Source organism: Dasypus novemcinctus, chromosome 9 (genome assembly GCF_030445035.2).
Source record: "Dasypus novemcinctus isolate mDasNov1 chromosome 9, mDasNov1.1.hap2, whole genome shotgun sequence".
Taxonomy (NCBI): Eukaryota; Metazoa; Chordata; class Mammalia; order Cingulata; family Dasypodidae; genus Dasypus; species Dasypus novemcinctus.
Window position 1 is genome coordinate 21,592,112 of NC_080681.1, and position 15,390 is coordinate 21,607,501.

The following is a 15,390-nucleotide window of genomic DNA, read 5'->3' on the forward strand; positions in this document are numbered from 1 at the left end:
CATCAATTACATTGAATGTACCATACTAATGACAGATGTTGCTAATGTGGGAATATGTGGGAGATGTGGGGAGCAGGACATATGGGAAACCCCTATATATTCTCTGAAACATTTATACAATCTAAGTATGTTTTAAAAAATAAAAAAAATGAAAAGACAAAAAAAATGTCTGACTTCCTTTAATTTTTTTTTTTAATAGTTTAGCACAACATGTAGTCTCTTGGATGGTACATCAAGTTTTTTTCAGAAGCTTGTAAAATAGGTAGACAGGCTCTGTTGTTATTAAAGTGCATTCTTTATGCTATACTAGGCAATTTATATACATAGCTTCATTTATATATGCTTTCTGTTTTGTTTTTCCCTAATTTGATTCCAGATTTGAGATGCTTTTTTCTTTGGGACCATTGTTACAGATTATAATTTTACCTGCTATTCCACTTCCCCACTCCCAACCTGACCCATGTATCAGGTACCTGTGACAAATGGCAAGTGATAAATGGATGTAAGAGGTGGAATGACGAAACTATTTTGTCTGTTAAAAATACCCATACTTATTAGATTAGTCAATTTACTCTTATTTTTTACTTATTTTTCAGGTGCTCCAGTTGATGTATTAAAAGCACTAGATTTTCACAATTCTCCAGAAGGAATATCAAAAACAACGGGATTTTGCACAAACAGAAAGAATTCAAAAGGTTCAGATATTGCTTACAGAGTTTCAAAGCAAGCACAAATCAGTGCCCCAACAAAACAGTTATTTCCAGGTATGTTCACTTTACTAGTATTGTTTTTTAAAAAATATTATTATTTTCTTTTTTTTATCATTCTATATAATGTACAATTATGGGTACAAATATAATTCCTTTGTATATCAGATTAAAAAACACATTGTTGCCATCAAGATGTCCTAATCAAATAACTAAAAATTTAAGAACTGCAAAGCTTATTAACATTCTCACAGAAAATATGCTTATATGGAATTTTAATAATTCATCATTTTATTTAAAGATGACAAAATGAAGGTGAGATTATTTCTAACCCTGTTTTGCATATAATCAGGTAGAATTTACTGGCTTACTGTGGTGAAACTCAGCAATATTATCCTTAATGACTACTCAGGTTAATTGAATGGGCATGTGGATTTAGAAATACTTAATAAATGTCTTTCTAAAATTAATGTAAAAGTCCTCTGTTGAAAGAGGTATTTCTCTGGTGTATATTATAAAATGCGTTATTTTGTATTAGTTTTGGCTGCTATCTTACCTCAAATATAAAAACAATTTGACATATTATTGAGATTTCTATGACTGGATACTTTGTAAGACTTTATCTGACAGGTTTTCATAATTGCAATGAAAATATTTGGCAGGTATTTTCTTTCTTTTCATGAAAACACTAATTGACCTAATAACATATTATCTAGAAATCATGATAATGTGGGGAATGGAGTAGAGAGGTGAACCTGTATTTTCTGAGCATCACATTTTCTAATCACTGAACTTGTCCCATGTTCTTGCCTGTCAGTGGCTATATTTACATTTTTTATCTTTATAACTTTACTTTGAGTTGGGTATCCTCGTCTTTTTTTTACAGAAGTGGAAACTGAAGTTTACAGAAGTTTCTGACTTGTTCAAGTTACTCAGAAGCAACTTTTCAAATGCTTCATTTTGTTCCATATCCTCTCTATCTGCAGAGCTTTGAATTTCCTATTACATTAAGCTGTATTTTAACAACAGAAATGTATTAAACAAGAGACTAAAAATGACAAAGCAAGAGCAATTTTGTCCATGAAAGAACCTTAAAAATAATCTTCATTCATTTATTCTTCCAGTATATTTTCTGTTTTGAAACCATTTGTAGTGGATAATAGTAAAAAATAGCAAATATAAGTACTGTCCACGCACAAATTTTCTGACTTAGAAAATGAAAAAGTTATTAAATTCATAACATGTATTTTTTTGAGATTTATTTATTTATTTATTTCTCTCTCCTTCACCCATATTGTCTGCTCTTTGTGTCCGTTTGCTATGTGTTCTTCTGTATCTGCTTGCGTTCTTGTCATGCGGAACGGGGAAACTGTGTCGCTTTTGTTGTTGCATCATCTTGCTGCATCAGCTCTCCGTGTGTGTAGCACCACTCCTCGGTGGGGCTGTGCTTTTGTCGCACGGGAAGGCTCTCCTTGCGGGGCGCACTCCTTGCGCATGGGGAACCCCTACACGGGGAACACCCTTGCATGGCATGGCACTTCTTGCGTGTGGCAGCACGGCGCATGGGCCAGCTCACCACACAGGTCAGGAGGTTCTGGGTATCCAACCCTGGACCCTCCATATGGTAGGCGGATGCTCTATCAGTTGAGCCACAACTGCTTCCCTGCTCTATCAGTTGAGCCACAACTGCTTCCCCATAACATATTTTTAACAATATCTGCATTCTAATGGAGGAGTAAGAAAAGAGGATGGAAATTTTTTTCAAGAGTGAAAAACAGAGGAAAAAAGATGAGTGGAAAAGTTTTAGAAATACTCAAGAAGTTAGAGTTTATAATTTCTTATAGTTTGGCTCATCATCTCAGGATCATTTTATTGTGCCTTCAAATGTGGTATTTAGTTAATTCACTAAATTTGGTTATTTTTGCTGTTTTATTCATGGAGAGAGACTACAGTGGAGGCCTCTATGATCTTCTTCCCCTCAACAAAAATCATTTATATCAAAATTTCCCTCCCCCTCACATCATTGTATCTAATACATTTGTTTCTATTAATAAATATTTATTTCAGGTAGGAAGAGAAACCTATGATAGATAACCTGATATTTTCCCCCATAAATACTTATAAGCTTGCCTTCCTACAAGGTAGAGCTTCATGTGAAATATTGTGAAATACCATTACAAAATTGTAATGTGAAGTCTACCATTAAAAAATCCAAACAGTGAATATTCTTTTGAAAAATAATTTTAAAAAGAACTTTGAAAAATGCATTTGGAGTATCTTTTCTTCCCATGTGGAAAGACATAAAAGCAACCTCTCCTAATGAAGGAAGTAGACAGTAGCCTTGGAAATTCCAACAGTAATCACTTGGTAGTAACAGGAGGGGGGTTGTAATTTAAATACAGTCACTATAATATTCTGGTAGAATTTAAGCTATGTGTCCTCCACACTCCCAATTTGAGACCTTTAATTTAAATGTCTGAAAACTTTGTGCAAATGTACAAAATAGAAACTGTAATTTGCAAATTCTATCTTAATAGTACTTGCCCTGTTTAGAACACCTATTGTAGGACAGTCTATTCAAGGTACTCTGTGTAAATATTTATCTTCATAAACATCTGAAAAGGGGAATATTTAAACACGATTTGTTGAGGGCTTTTCCCCTAGTTTAAAAATCCTACTGCAACACTAAAATCAGAGAGAGATTTTAGTTTAGGAGAGATATATTCTACATGGGAAGTTCTTGACTTAAAAATTAAAATCAAATAACAAAAGTTATTGTGCCTTTTCCACATCACATTTATTCTTGGTTGCAATATCTATTGATTTTAAAAGACTGAATTTTAAAAATCATTGAAATTGGATATGCTCAGAGTGAATCATGATAGTGAGGAGGAAAGAAAAAAAAATTAAACTTAACCCAGTCTGACCTCTTGAACTTAGAATCTAGTTGGCAAAGTATCTAATTAGTTCTGATTTATAATTACATAGACTTCTTATTAAAGAAACTGTGATAAGAAAAACTTAAAAAACTCCTTATGTTTTGAATAATGGCTTCATATATTGTGTCATTATAATGTCCTTTAAAGAGAGGGTATATAACCATAAATAGGCAAAGGCAGGAAATAAAATCTGTACAACAAAAACATACTTAAACAAGTGTTTTAAGAGTGCTTACTATGTATTTGATACTGTACTGGTACCATGCTTTTGTTTCCTAACTTTGAATTCAGTTTCACATAACCATTGTGCTTTAAATGCATGGCTTTCAAGTTTCACTATAGTTTGAAACAGTATTGTAGAGAAACTTTAATAGAGCCCCCAACCCATTTGTTCTTTAATCTGTTTTTTTTTTACCTCTTGAGCTTAGTTGACTTATTAAAGCCAAACAGAAAGTTCATGAATACTGCGATGGTCCAGAAACAATTTGGAAATTCTGAATTTCTGAATTTGTCCTTCTCTTCTCAGGTGGAACTTTTCCAGGAGATTTTTCAATATTATTTACAGTAAAACCCAAAAAAGGAATCCAGTCTTTCCTTTTATCTATTTATAATGAGCATGGTATTCAGCAGATTGGTGTTGAGGTTGGGAGATCACCTGTTTTCCTGTTTGAAGACCACACTGGAAAACCTGCCCCAGAAGACTATCCCCTGTTCAGAACAGTTAACATCGCCGATGGGAAGTAAGTAACTTCACTAACAGAGTAGGTTAGTGAAATGCTCTGTGCCAAAAGAAATCCTTTCATTTGATCATTCAACAAATATTCGTTATATGTGAACCAACTTTTCCAGGGGTTGGCAATTCAGCAATGAACAAAACAATATATCCTCCTCCTAACTTAGTGTTCTTTATAGTCTGATCATACAAACAATGAAAAAATAAAACCGCTAATAAGTAATATGTCAGTTGGTGATAAGTGAGAAAAAGAGAGCTGTGAAGAGGATAGGATAGGGTGCATGCTCTGCTGTTGTCTGAGAACATAATATTTCAAGGGGAGGGGAAGCAAATACAAAGGCTTTGAGGCCAAAGGGTGGCTGATTTGTTCCAAGCAACACAAGAACGCCAGCATGTCAGGAGCAGAGCAGGGAGATGAAGATGGAGAAGCAGTAGGAGGCCAGATGATGTAAAGCACTGTGGGGAAGGAGGGGAGGCTTGTAAGCATTTTAGAAAGTTGCTGTAGATTTTCTGAGTGGAGGAATGATTTACCTTTAACCAATAATTTTAATGATGATGATCACAGGAAAATTGATATAATATTTGATATGTGCGATATACCTTCTAAGTTCTGTATTCCTATTTAATGCAATTTTCCATAAAATGATAAAATGTTTGAGGAAACTAATGTGATAAACTCATTTATAGGTAAGGGAAATGAATCACAGAGTTTAAGTAACTTGGCAAAGGTCATCTATTTAGAAAGTAGCAGAGAAAGGGTTTGCATTTCTTAAAAAGAGAGGGGTTATATAAATTATATCAGAGATTTCTAATTTTCTTAGTAATAACAATTTAATAGCAATTTACCAAGTGCCTCCAATGTACCAGTCACATAGGACTGTTAAAATGTGTCATATTTGTGGAGCACAAATACATGGCACAACAACTAAATTTAAATACAAAAACATACTATTTAATCGTATGTTCAATTTTTAAGAACAATTATCAATGCACTCATTTCATTAATATTTATCAGCTACCTACCATGTGGCTGGCAGTCTTCAGGGGACTGGTTGAAACTGTTAGCCCGGTTGAAGTTTCTCCATATCTGAGGCTTAAAGTCTGGGTGAAGAGACATACAGTAAATAAACAAATATTTAAAATGCCAAATGCTGATGGTTCTATGAAAGAAAACAAAACAGGGTAAGGGATGGTGTACTCTTTTAGATAGAGTAGTTCTCTTGAATTAGGTTATTTGAACAAAGACCTGCAAGAAGTAAGGGAGTGAGCCATGGTAGAATATGGAGTAAGAACATTCCTAGCAGAATGAAGAACATGTTTAAGGAACAGCAGGGAACAGAAGTGTGGCTGTGGTGCAGGGAGTCAGAAGGCAAGATGTTGGACTTAAAGATCAAAGAGGCAGGGGAGATGACCCTCTGACACAGGGTAAGGACTTTGGCTTTCGCGGTGACTATTGGATGGTTTTCAGCAGGGCAGAGAGTTGATCTGACATATTTTTAAATGGTCATTCTTCTTGTTCTGGAGAGAAAGATTTTAGGGATTGCCTTTGTTTACCAACCTGCTATGGCAAATACCACACAAATTGGCTTAACAATGAGGACTTATTGGTTCATGGTTTGAAGTACTAAATGATGAAAATCAAAGAGTTGGCATGCCCATGCTTTCTCCCAGAAGTCTAGCTTTCTGGCACTGGTTTGGTGCAATCCTTTGGGTTTGTTGGCTTATATCTCTATCTCATAGCATCATATGGCAATCTCTCTCTCTCTCCTGTGTCTGCTCTTTCAATTTCTGCTGACTTCTGACTTCTTCCTCTGTGGCATTTTCTAACTGTGTCCAAATTTTTCTGCTTATAAATCACTCTAGTAATTGGATTAAGGCCCACACTGACTTAGTTGGGCCATACCTTAAATAAAAATAACATTTTCAAAAAGTCCTATTTACAAATAGTTTCACACCCACAGGAATGCAGGTTAAAATTAAGAATGTGTCTTTGTTGGGGTACATAAGTCAATCTACCACAGGGACATAAGAGTAGAAGTAGAAAGACCAGTTAGGTGTCTAAATGAGAGTCTAGATGAGAGGGATGGCAACTCAGACTAAATTGAGAGAGATTAGGTTCGGTTTTTACTTAAAGCATAAAAGTTCTGATGATCTATATGCACAGTATGAGAGAAAGAATAATTAAGAATGACTCCAAATTTATTAATTTTGTGTTTTGAAAATTATATATGATACCATAAGAATGACATAAAATTATTATCAGTGCTTAAATTAATTCAACAAAAATATAAAGGTTAGTACTTTGTTTTCATCCATTTTTATAATTAAATCATTTTTATTTTCTGGCTGAAGAAAAGTGCATACCTGAAGTTCTGGAACTGGTTTAAGTTAAGGCACAGGGTCCTTGGCAGAACTATGTGTAAATTTTACTCTCACCCTATTAGGTGCTCCTTGTATAAATTTTTCAAACCAAGCAGATGCCCATGCTAGTTGAGAGTGCTAGTGGAAAGACCAGTGATTAAGTGTATATGGAAATATTCTTGGTCCTCATCAATAGTCATGCCAAGTCACATGAAACAGAGATTTTAGAACAGTCCAGCAACTTTTTGGGTACTTTATTTTATGGATCTTCTGGAATATTAATCTAGTACTTGTCAATTGGAAAAAAAAATTGCAAGTGGTTTGCAAAATCCAAGTGAGCTTTGCTTAGTAGTTTGTTTTAGCACCAGAAACTGTTAATAAAAACTGCTATTTTATATATGATTAAGGTATATATGTTTCCAAAGGGCTGGCTATGTCTCCTTCCTGAAATTGTCATCACTGTCCTGAGTTAGCTGGAAGAGTAGCTGCAGAGAGAATTCAGACTGTCACTCCACACATGCCTTGACTATGCTTTCTTTCAGTATTCCCACTTCCTGCCAACTCTGGAAAGAAGGAGAGATATTGTGTCTCAGGCTTGGATTCTGCTCACAGTAGTGATCTATAACTGTCTTGAAATTAAAGTGGCAAAAGAAAACGGAATCACTTGAAATCAATGTGAATAAAGACAGAGACACATATTGTGTTTTACAATTAGGATGTTGGGTTTCTCCAGGTGGAATAGTCATTCAGTTAGTAGACATAACCTTTTAGAGTCTATCTCAGGGGATCCCCAGAAGAGAATTTTTTTTAAGTGGGATTTCACTTTGGGTGAAAGCATTTGCGTACATAGAAACTATTACTTACTCCCTATCCCACCTTAATCTCTATCAAATACCCTCACCAGGACACAGTGAGATTAAACCTTTGTTGCTAGAATACAAAGCAAGGCAAAGGATGGGCATTTCCTTATCAGCATAGACAGCCTATCCTCCTGTGCATCTTGTGATGCCTGTGTGCCTTTGAGTAGTAGCACTGTGCTGTGTAATCGGTAGGTGATCACTTGTTAACTACTTGATTAATAAAGGGAACCTACAATTCTTTTACTATTTCAGCTCACTTTTAAAACTTAAAATTCTCTAGTATTTTAATCTAAATAATGTTTGACAGACAATGTCTTTAAGGCTAACAGAAAGAATTACTTGACTTTTTAAGATGGCATCGGTTAGCAATCAGTGTGGAGAAGAAAACTGTGACAATGATTGTTGATTGTAAGAAGAAAACTACAAAACCACTTGATAGAAGTGCGAAAGCAATTGTTGACACCAATGGAATCACGGTATTTGGAACAAGGATTTTGGATGAAGAAGTTTTTGAGGTAAAAATAAACTTTTATTTAAGCTGAATATTTTTAAATCAGATGAATTAACAGTAATAATTAATATATGTTATGAACGAAAGTTGAAAAGCTCCAAAGGATGACCTACTTTCTTTCTCTGTGGGTGCAGTGGTGATGTTTTCTATTGTTCTATATGAGAATGACCAGACAATGGGGACTGTAACACCTGGGAAATGTTTACAGAGATTGGCTGATTTGAACACAGGCATGCTTTTCTCCTGGGAAGGAGAAATGGTTTCTCTCTAGTACTTTGTATTATTTTCTTTTGAGAAAAGAACATTTTCTTCACTTCCTTCTCTGGGAGATTCATTTAGAGAAATGTAGAAGTCAGACATTTTGCCTTTCTCTGCTCTTTGTGAATGTTTCCAAGCAAATTAAAGATCATATTGCAGAAGATAACTTTTATTTTTAAAATCACATTTTTTAAATAATGTGAATTTTCCATGGTAAAAGGAGTCCTTCCAATTATATTTCACCAATTAAAATAGTCACATTCTTTCTTTTAATCCTTTCATCTGTGGACCTGATAATCAAACTTTAATTTTTGTTTAACCAAGTATTAACAGAACAAACAGACCTGAGTTCTGACTCAAAAGGGGTGCGCTCCTGACAAATATTCTTACTTTGGTGACTATTTTCCAGCAATTTCTGAATAATTTGATTTTTCAAAGTGTAACAATGTAAGGCTGTGTAATTTATTGTAGATTAATATACATGTTTCAATTGGAGATGTATTTTTTAGATGTGTGAATATATATATGCACACATACACACAGTATATATTCTCAAAAAATGAAGAACATTAATTCAGAACATCTGCTAGACTGTTTGCATTTGTGCAAATATAACCTATAGCATAATTTTAAAAATACATCACATTTGTGACATTTTGAGGTTATCTATTTGGGAAATGATTTGTTTCAGATCTCCTCTACTAGTGTGTACATATGTCTTTGACTATAAGTAAAATAATTTGATCTATTATATCCTACTAAAGTTAATGATAAACTGATTCAGGTAATATATATGATAATTACTCTCTGATTATCCAATGTTGGGCATTGATTGCACATGAAAGATGTTAAAAAATAAATATATATTTATTAGAATAATGAATATAAGGGAACATATTAATATAATTTGTATTTTTTCAAAGTCCTATTTTAAAATAAAACTATTTCTAATCATTTGTTTCACATGCTAAATTTTTTTTTGTAACCTTATTACAACCTTATTTTCTAGGAACATAAATTTGAAGATTAATGTTAATGTATTATTTCATTTCATATATTACATGAGTCTATAACTATAGGTATTCAGAAATTGTGTGGAAGTTTAAAAAATAGAAATTAAGGGACTTTTTTCATTATATATGATTAGATTACGCAACAAGGAAAAACAGAAGAGGAAAAAATCCAAATCTAAATGAAATTAATTAATTCTCAAATCTGATAAATGTATTGATCTAAAAGATATCATTTCGTATGAATGGGTGTTAGATTAACCTTTCATATATTGTCACACCATTGAAACTTCTATTTTTATCTGAATTTAAACATATTGAATTTCTATGTTGATTACATTTAGTTATTTTATTTTTACTTCTATATGAAGAGTCCTTTGATTGTTACTCTCCTTACACACACACACACACACACATTAATCTCCACCTTCCTCCCTGTAAAATATACCGATGCACACTGTCTTCCAGTTTAGAGTTTTTGAATGTAGTATAAAATGATCACGCTAAATTCTTTGCAAAATAAATATTCAAACCTGAAGCTACATATTGAAATATATGTAGTGAAAGTCTTTGTATATATATCATAGGCTGGTTGGCTGTTACAGTATATAAACTGCTTTCCACAAAGATTTCCATATATTTTCACCTACTATTAACCAAAATATTCTTGGCTAAGAGGCTTCTAACAAATCATAAATGACAGAGGTTTTAGAAGGAAATTTTTTTTTTAAGATTTATTTATTTATTTATTTCTCTCCCCTTCCCCCCACCCCCCAGTTGTCTTCTCTCTGTGTCCATTTGCTGTGTGTTCTTCTGTGACTGTTTCTATCTTTATCAGCGGCACGGGGAATCTGTGTTTCTTTTTGTTGAGTCATCTTGCTGTGTCAGCTTTCCATGTGTGCGGTGCCGTTCCCGGGCAGGCTGCACTTTCTTTGGCCCTGGGCGGCTCTCCCTACAGGGTGCACTCCTTGCGCGTGGGGTCCCCTACACGGGGGACACCCCTGCATGGCAGAGCACTCCTTGCGCCCATCAGCACTGGGCATGGGCCAGCTCCACATGGGTCAAGGAGGCCAGGAGTTTGAACGTGGACATCCCATGTGGTAGGCAGATGCCCTATCCATTGGGCCAAGTCTGCTTCCAGAAATATTCTATTTCCATACACCACATTCTAAATCCTGGCATGACTCCAGCTGCTTATGTGGAGAAGCTGTTTAAAGATTACAGAAAAAATATATATGTATATTTTTTAAATGTATATATATATATATATATATTTTAAAGCCCCTTTAGTGACACTTTGATGAATATGACAGTGAATGGTGGGAAATAACTAATAAACTCCTCCACCTCTTGAAGTTTCTTGAAACCCTGTGTATGAAGCTTCACATAGAACACTTCTTTAATATGAAATGTAATTATTTTTAAAAGTGTGTAAGAATGCAGGAGCATTTACTATCATGTTAATCATTTAATATTGTTGACCAGTTAAGAGGGAAATATTTTTAATTAATAAAACACTGAGGAAGCTTTAGAAGAAGAATCTTTGATTTGGATGGGTTTTTGTATTTGTCTAATGTATATATGACAACAGTCATCATACATAAACTTCAGGGCTGTGGTTCAGAATAATATGAATTTATTCCTAAATTGTATTATTGAATGGGTATATAAAATTTTTAGAACAATTCAGTTATTCCCATTTGAAAATAAAACATGAAAAATGATGCAAACATACAGAATTTATATGAAAATTAAAAAAAATTCTGATTCCAATTTTCAAGTAAATAGTTCACTTTATCTGAATATGACATTACTATACTTTTCCCCCCAGATCTATTCAAATATGTTTTTCCTTTCATTTTGGTTAAAATTCTGTTACCTATGTAGACCTTTGAATTTAGGCACATGAATATATACAATTAATCTAAAAACTATAGGAGGTAGGACTGGTACCACATGCACGCTATTTTAGAGTTTCATAAACTCTAAATGATGAAGATCATATAATAACACCAATGATTCACTAGGTTGAAAAATAGAAAGGTCATTTACTTGGAATTTTGGTGTCATTCAGATTTAGTTGCTTATTTGTTTAGTGTGTGCAATCACATTTATACATTACCCTACCTTACAAGATAGTTTTAAATTTTATATATAGGCCACACTGCTCAACTTTAAGTTAAATTTTGTATATGATATGAGGGAAAGGTAAAAATTTCATTGTTTTACATAAGGATATCCAGTTTTTTCTAGCACACATCATTAAAATGACTTTCCTTTCAACCAGTTAATTATCTTGGCTCCTTATATGAAGGGATTTATGACTGAATTGTCTATCTTTTTCACTGTTCTATTTGTCTACATATTCACTAAAACCAGACTGTCTAGATTACTATTGTTTTTTTTTTTTTTTTAAAGATTTTATTTATTTATTAAATTCCCCCTACTTCCCCGGTCGTCAGTTCTCTGTGTCTATTTGCTGCGTCTTGTTTCTTTGTCGGCTTCTGTTGTCGTCAGCGGCACCGGAAGTGTGGGCGGCACCATTCCTGGGCAGGCTGCACTTTCTTTTGCACTGGGCAGCTCTCCTTACGGGGCGCACTCCTTGCGTGTGGGGCTCCTCTATGCGGGGGACACCCCTGCGTGGCACGGCACTCCTTGCGCGCATCAGCACTGCACATGGGCCAGCTCCACACGGGTCAAGGAGGCCCGGGGTTTGAACCGTGGACCTCCCATGTGGTAGACGGATGCCCTAACCACTGGGCCAAGTCCGTTTCCCTACTATAGTTTTTATAGATACTTTTGAAATCAAGTGGGGTAAATGTTCTGCTCATAATGTTACTTAGTTTCCAGTGTAGAGGTCTTGGACGTCTCTTATTCCTAGATATTTTTATTTTTTTAAATTTAAATATTAAATATTATATAATTTATATTACTCTAAGATATTTTATATTGTTTTTCGGTTTCTACTATAAAACTTATTTCCAATTTTATTTTTAATTATTGCTAACAAATATAAGAAATATAATTTCTTTATGTATATTAACCTTTTATCTTACAATCTTGTTAAATTCACTTAAGAGTTCAGGTAGATTTTCATTTTAATGTCAAGAATTATATCATCTGCACTTAGGGAATATGTTACTACTTTTCTATCTTTATGAGTTTTATTTATTTATTTTGCCTTATTGCAATGAATAGGACCTCCAATACAATGTTGAACTGAAGTGGTAAAAGCAGAATTCTTACCTTTCATTTTTCTTACCTGATCTCATATGGAAAAATTCAGTCTTCCAGTTTTATGTGTACTGATGGCTGTTAAGTTTTTGAAAGATCAGTTTGGAACCTGTGCTCTATTATTCTTAGTTTTCTGTGTATTCTCTTAACAAAAATGGATCTTGAATTTTGACAAATACTTTAATGCATTTATTGAAATTACCTTGTGGCTTTCTCCTTGTTTTCTATTAATATGTGGAAGTATGTTGATTGATTTTCAAATATTTAAGAGCAAACTTTTGTTTCTTGCAGAAACCTCACTTGTGTGTGATATATTAAACCACTTCTCTATTCCTGGATTCAGTTTATAACAGTCTTTAAGGATTTTAAGTTTGTATTAATTAGAAATATTAGTCTATAGAAATATTTGTTATGTCTTTGTCAGGTTTTGATATTAGATTTATGCTGGTCTTGTGAAGTGAGCCAGGTGTGATCCTTCCTTCTCTATTTTTTGAAAAGGTTCTGAAATACTCTTTCTTGAATATTGGCCAGAATTCACCAATGAAAGTAATAGGAGGTGGAGTTTTCTTTCTAGAAAATTTGATAGCAAATTTAATTTCTTTAATAAATACAGGACAATTTGGGTTTTCATTTTCTTCTTCTTCAATTTTGAAAAGTTTTGCTTCTCAAGGAATTTTTCTAGATGAACCATGTTTTAGAAGTTGCTGGCATAAGGTAGTATGTAGTATTTTCTTATATTCTTGAATGTCTTTAGGATTTCTAGTGATAACTACATTTCCATTCCTGCTTTTAATATCTGTACTCTCTCTTTTACTATGTAAATCAAGAGTTCTTAACAAGGGGTCTATGAGCTTGAATTGAAATTCAAAAAAGCATTAGTCTTGTGGTATGTTTATTAAATAATATACAGTATGGTGTGGACTTAGTAAGGGGTCCATGATTTTCAACTGACTAGCAGAGGGGTCCGTGGAACAAAAAGGTTAAGAACCCCGAATCTAAATCTATTAGTTGAGCTAGAAGTTTGTAAATTTTTTTTTTAAGGAACCAGTTTTTGGCTTTGTTAATTTTCTCTTTGACTGATAGTTTTGTATTTCATTATTATTTATTTCTATTGTAAAGTTGTAGCCGTAGGTTAACATTTTGAAATATTTTTTTCCCAGTAAAAGAAGTTGAAGTCAATAATTTATCCATTAGCATTGCTTGAGTCACATCTTACAAATTTAAATATGCAATTTGGTATCATTATTAAGTTAAAATATCTTCTAGCTTTTATTTCAATTTTTCCCATGAATTATTTAGAGGTGTGTCATTTAATGTTTAAATATTTAGATAGCTTGTTATCACTAATTTGTAATTTAATTCTATTATAGTCTGAGAATCCATTTGATATGATTTCAGTCCCTTTAAATTTATGGAGACTTGTATAATTACCCAACATATGGTCTTAGTGAATGTAGCATGTGCAATTGAAAATAAAGTGCATTATTAAATTGTTGGATGCAATGTTTTGTAAATGTAATTTAGTTTTCTATTTCTTTTCTGATAATTTTTCTATTTGTTCTATCAATTGTTGAGATGAGGTGTTAGTGTTAAAATCTCCTATTATAATTGTGGAATTATCTATTTTCATTTTAGCAATTTCTGCTTCATATATTCTGTTCTTAAGTGAATCCATGTATGTAACTGCTATACCTTTCTATTTGCCACATTATTATTATTATTTTGAAATATCTATTTCTGATAATATCCTTTGTTTTGCACTTTATTTTATGAGATATTAGCATAGTCACTTCAGCTTTACTTTGCTTACTATAGCATTGTATCTTCATGCAGGCATACCTTGGAGATAATATGTGTTTGGTTCAATAAAGTAAATATTGCAATAAAGCGAATCACACAATTTTTTTGGTTTCCCAGTGCATACAGAGGTTATATTTATACTATACTATAGTCTATTGAATATGCAACAGCATTTTGTCTAAAAAAATGTACATACTTGTGATGGTTATTGTATTAGTTAGCCAAAAGCTGTACTGATACAAATACCAGAAATCAGTTGGCTTTTATAAAGGATATTTATTTGGGATAGAAGCTTACAGTTATAAGGCTCTAAAGAGTCCAACTAAAGGCACCATAATGGATATTTTCCTACCAAATTTCTATTGCCATGTGTTGAAGCAAGATGGCGGGCAATGTCTGTGGGGTTCAGCCTTCCTCTTCCTCTTAGGGCTCTGTGTGCCCAGCTTCTTCCAATCTCAGCTGTAGGCAGGAGGGCTTATTTCTTTCTGGGCTTAGCCACTCTGGTCTGTTCGCAAGATCAGCGGCAGACTATCAGGGGAATGGCTCATCTCTCTTCCCAGTACTGCAGGATCAAAGTTCATTCCTCTTCTGTGTCTGTGGTGCTCTCTCTATTCCTCTGTGTATCTCCTATTCTCTTTGATTGAATGTCCATTTATATAGCCTGCCAAGGAGGCAGGGACTCAACCCTACCTGCCCTAATGACATGGTTGAGTCAAAGCCCTAATCTTGATTTAATGAAATAAATTTAAAACTTTTGAATTTAAATCAGTCAAAGGGTATCATGCCCAGAGGAACAGACCAGTTTATAAACATAATATCTCCTTTCAGAATTCATAAATAATATTAAACTGAAGCAGTTATGCTCATGTGTCAACTTGGCCATGTAATGGACCTGGTTGTTTGGTCAAGCAAGCACTGGCTAATTGTTACTGTGAGGACATTTCATGGATGTAACTAATTAGTAAATTGAATGCATT

General features: G+C 33.7%; 1 protein-coding gene across 2 annotated transcripts in view; it reads left to right on the forward strand.

The window, feature by feature from the left end:
• Nucleotides 1-15,390, forward strand: part of COL11A1 (collagen type XI alpha 1 chain) — a 206,312-nt gene that overhangs the window by 18,998 nt on the left and 171,924 nt on the right. For both annotated transcript variants that reach the window (XM_004481221.4, XM_058303110.2), the window contains exons 2-4: nucleotides 597-764; nucleotides 4,173-4,386; nucleotides 7,953-8,115. In XM_004481221.4, coding sequence (XP_004481278.2) covers nucleotides 597-764; nucleotides 4,173-4,386; nucleotides 7,953-8,115 — 545 coding nt within the window. The remainder of the gene's footprint in view (nucleotides 1-596; nucleotides 765-4,172; nucleotides 4,387-7,952; nucleotides 8,116-15,390) is intronic.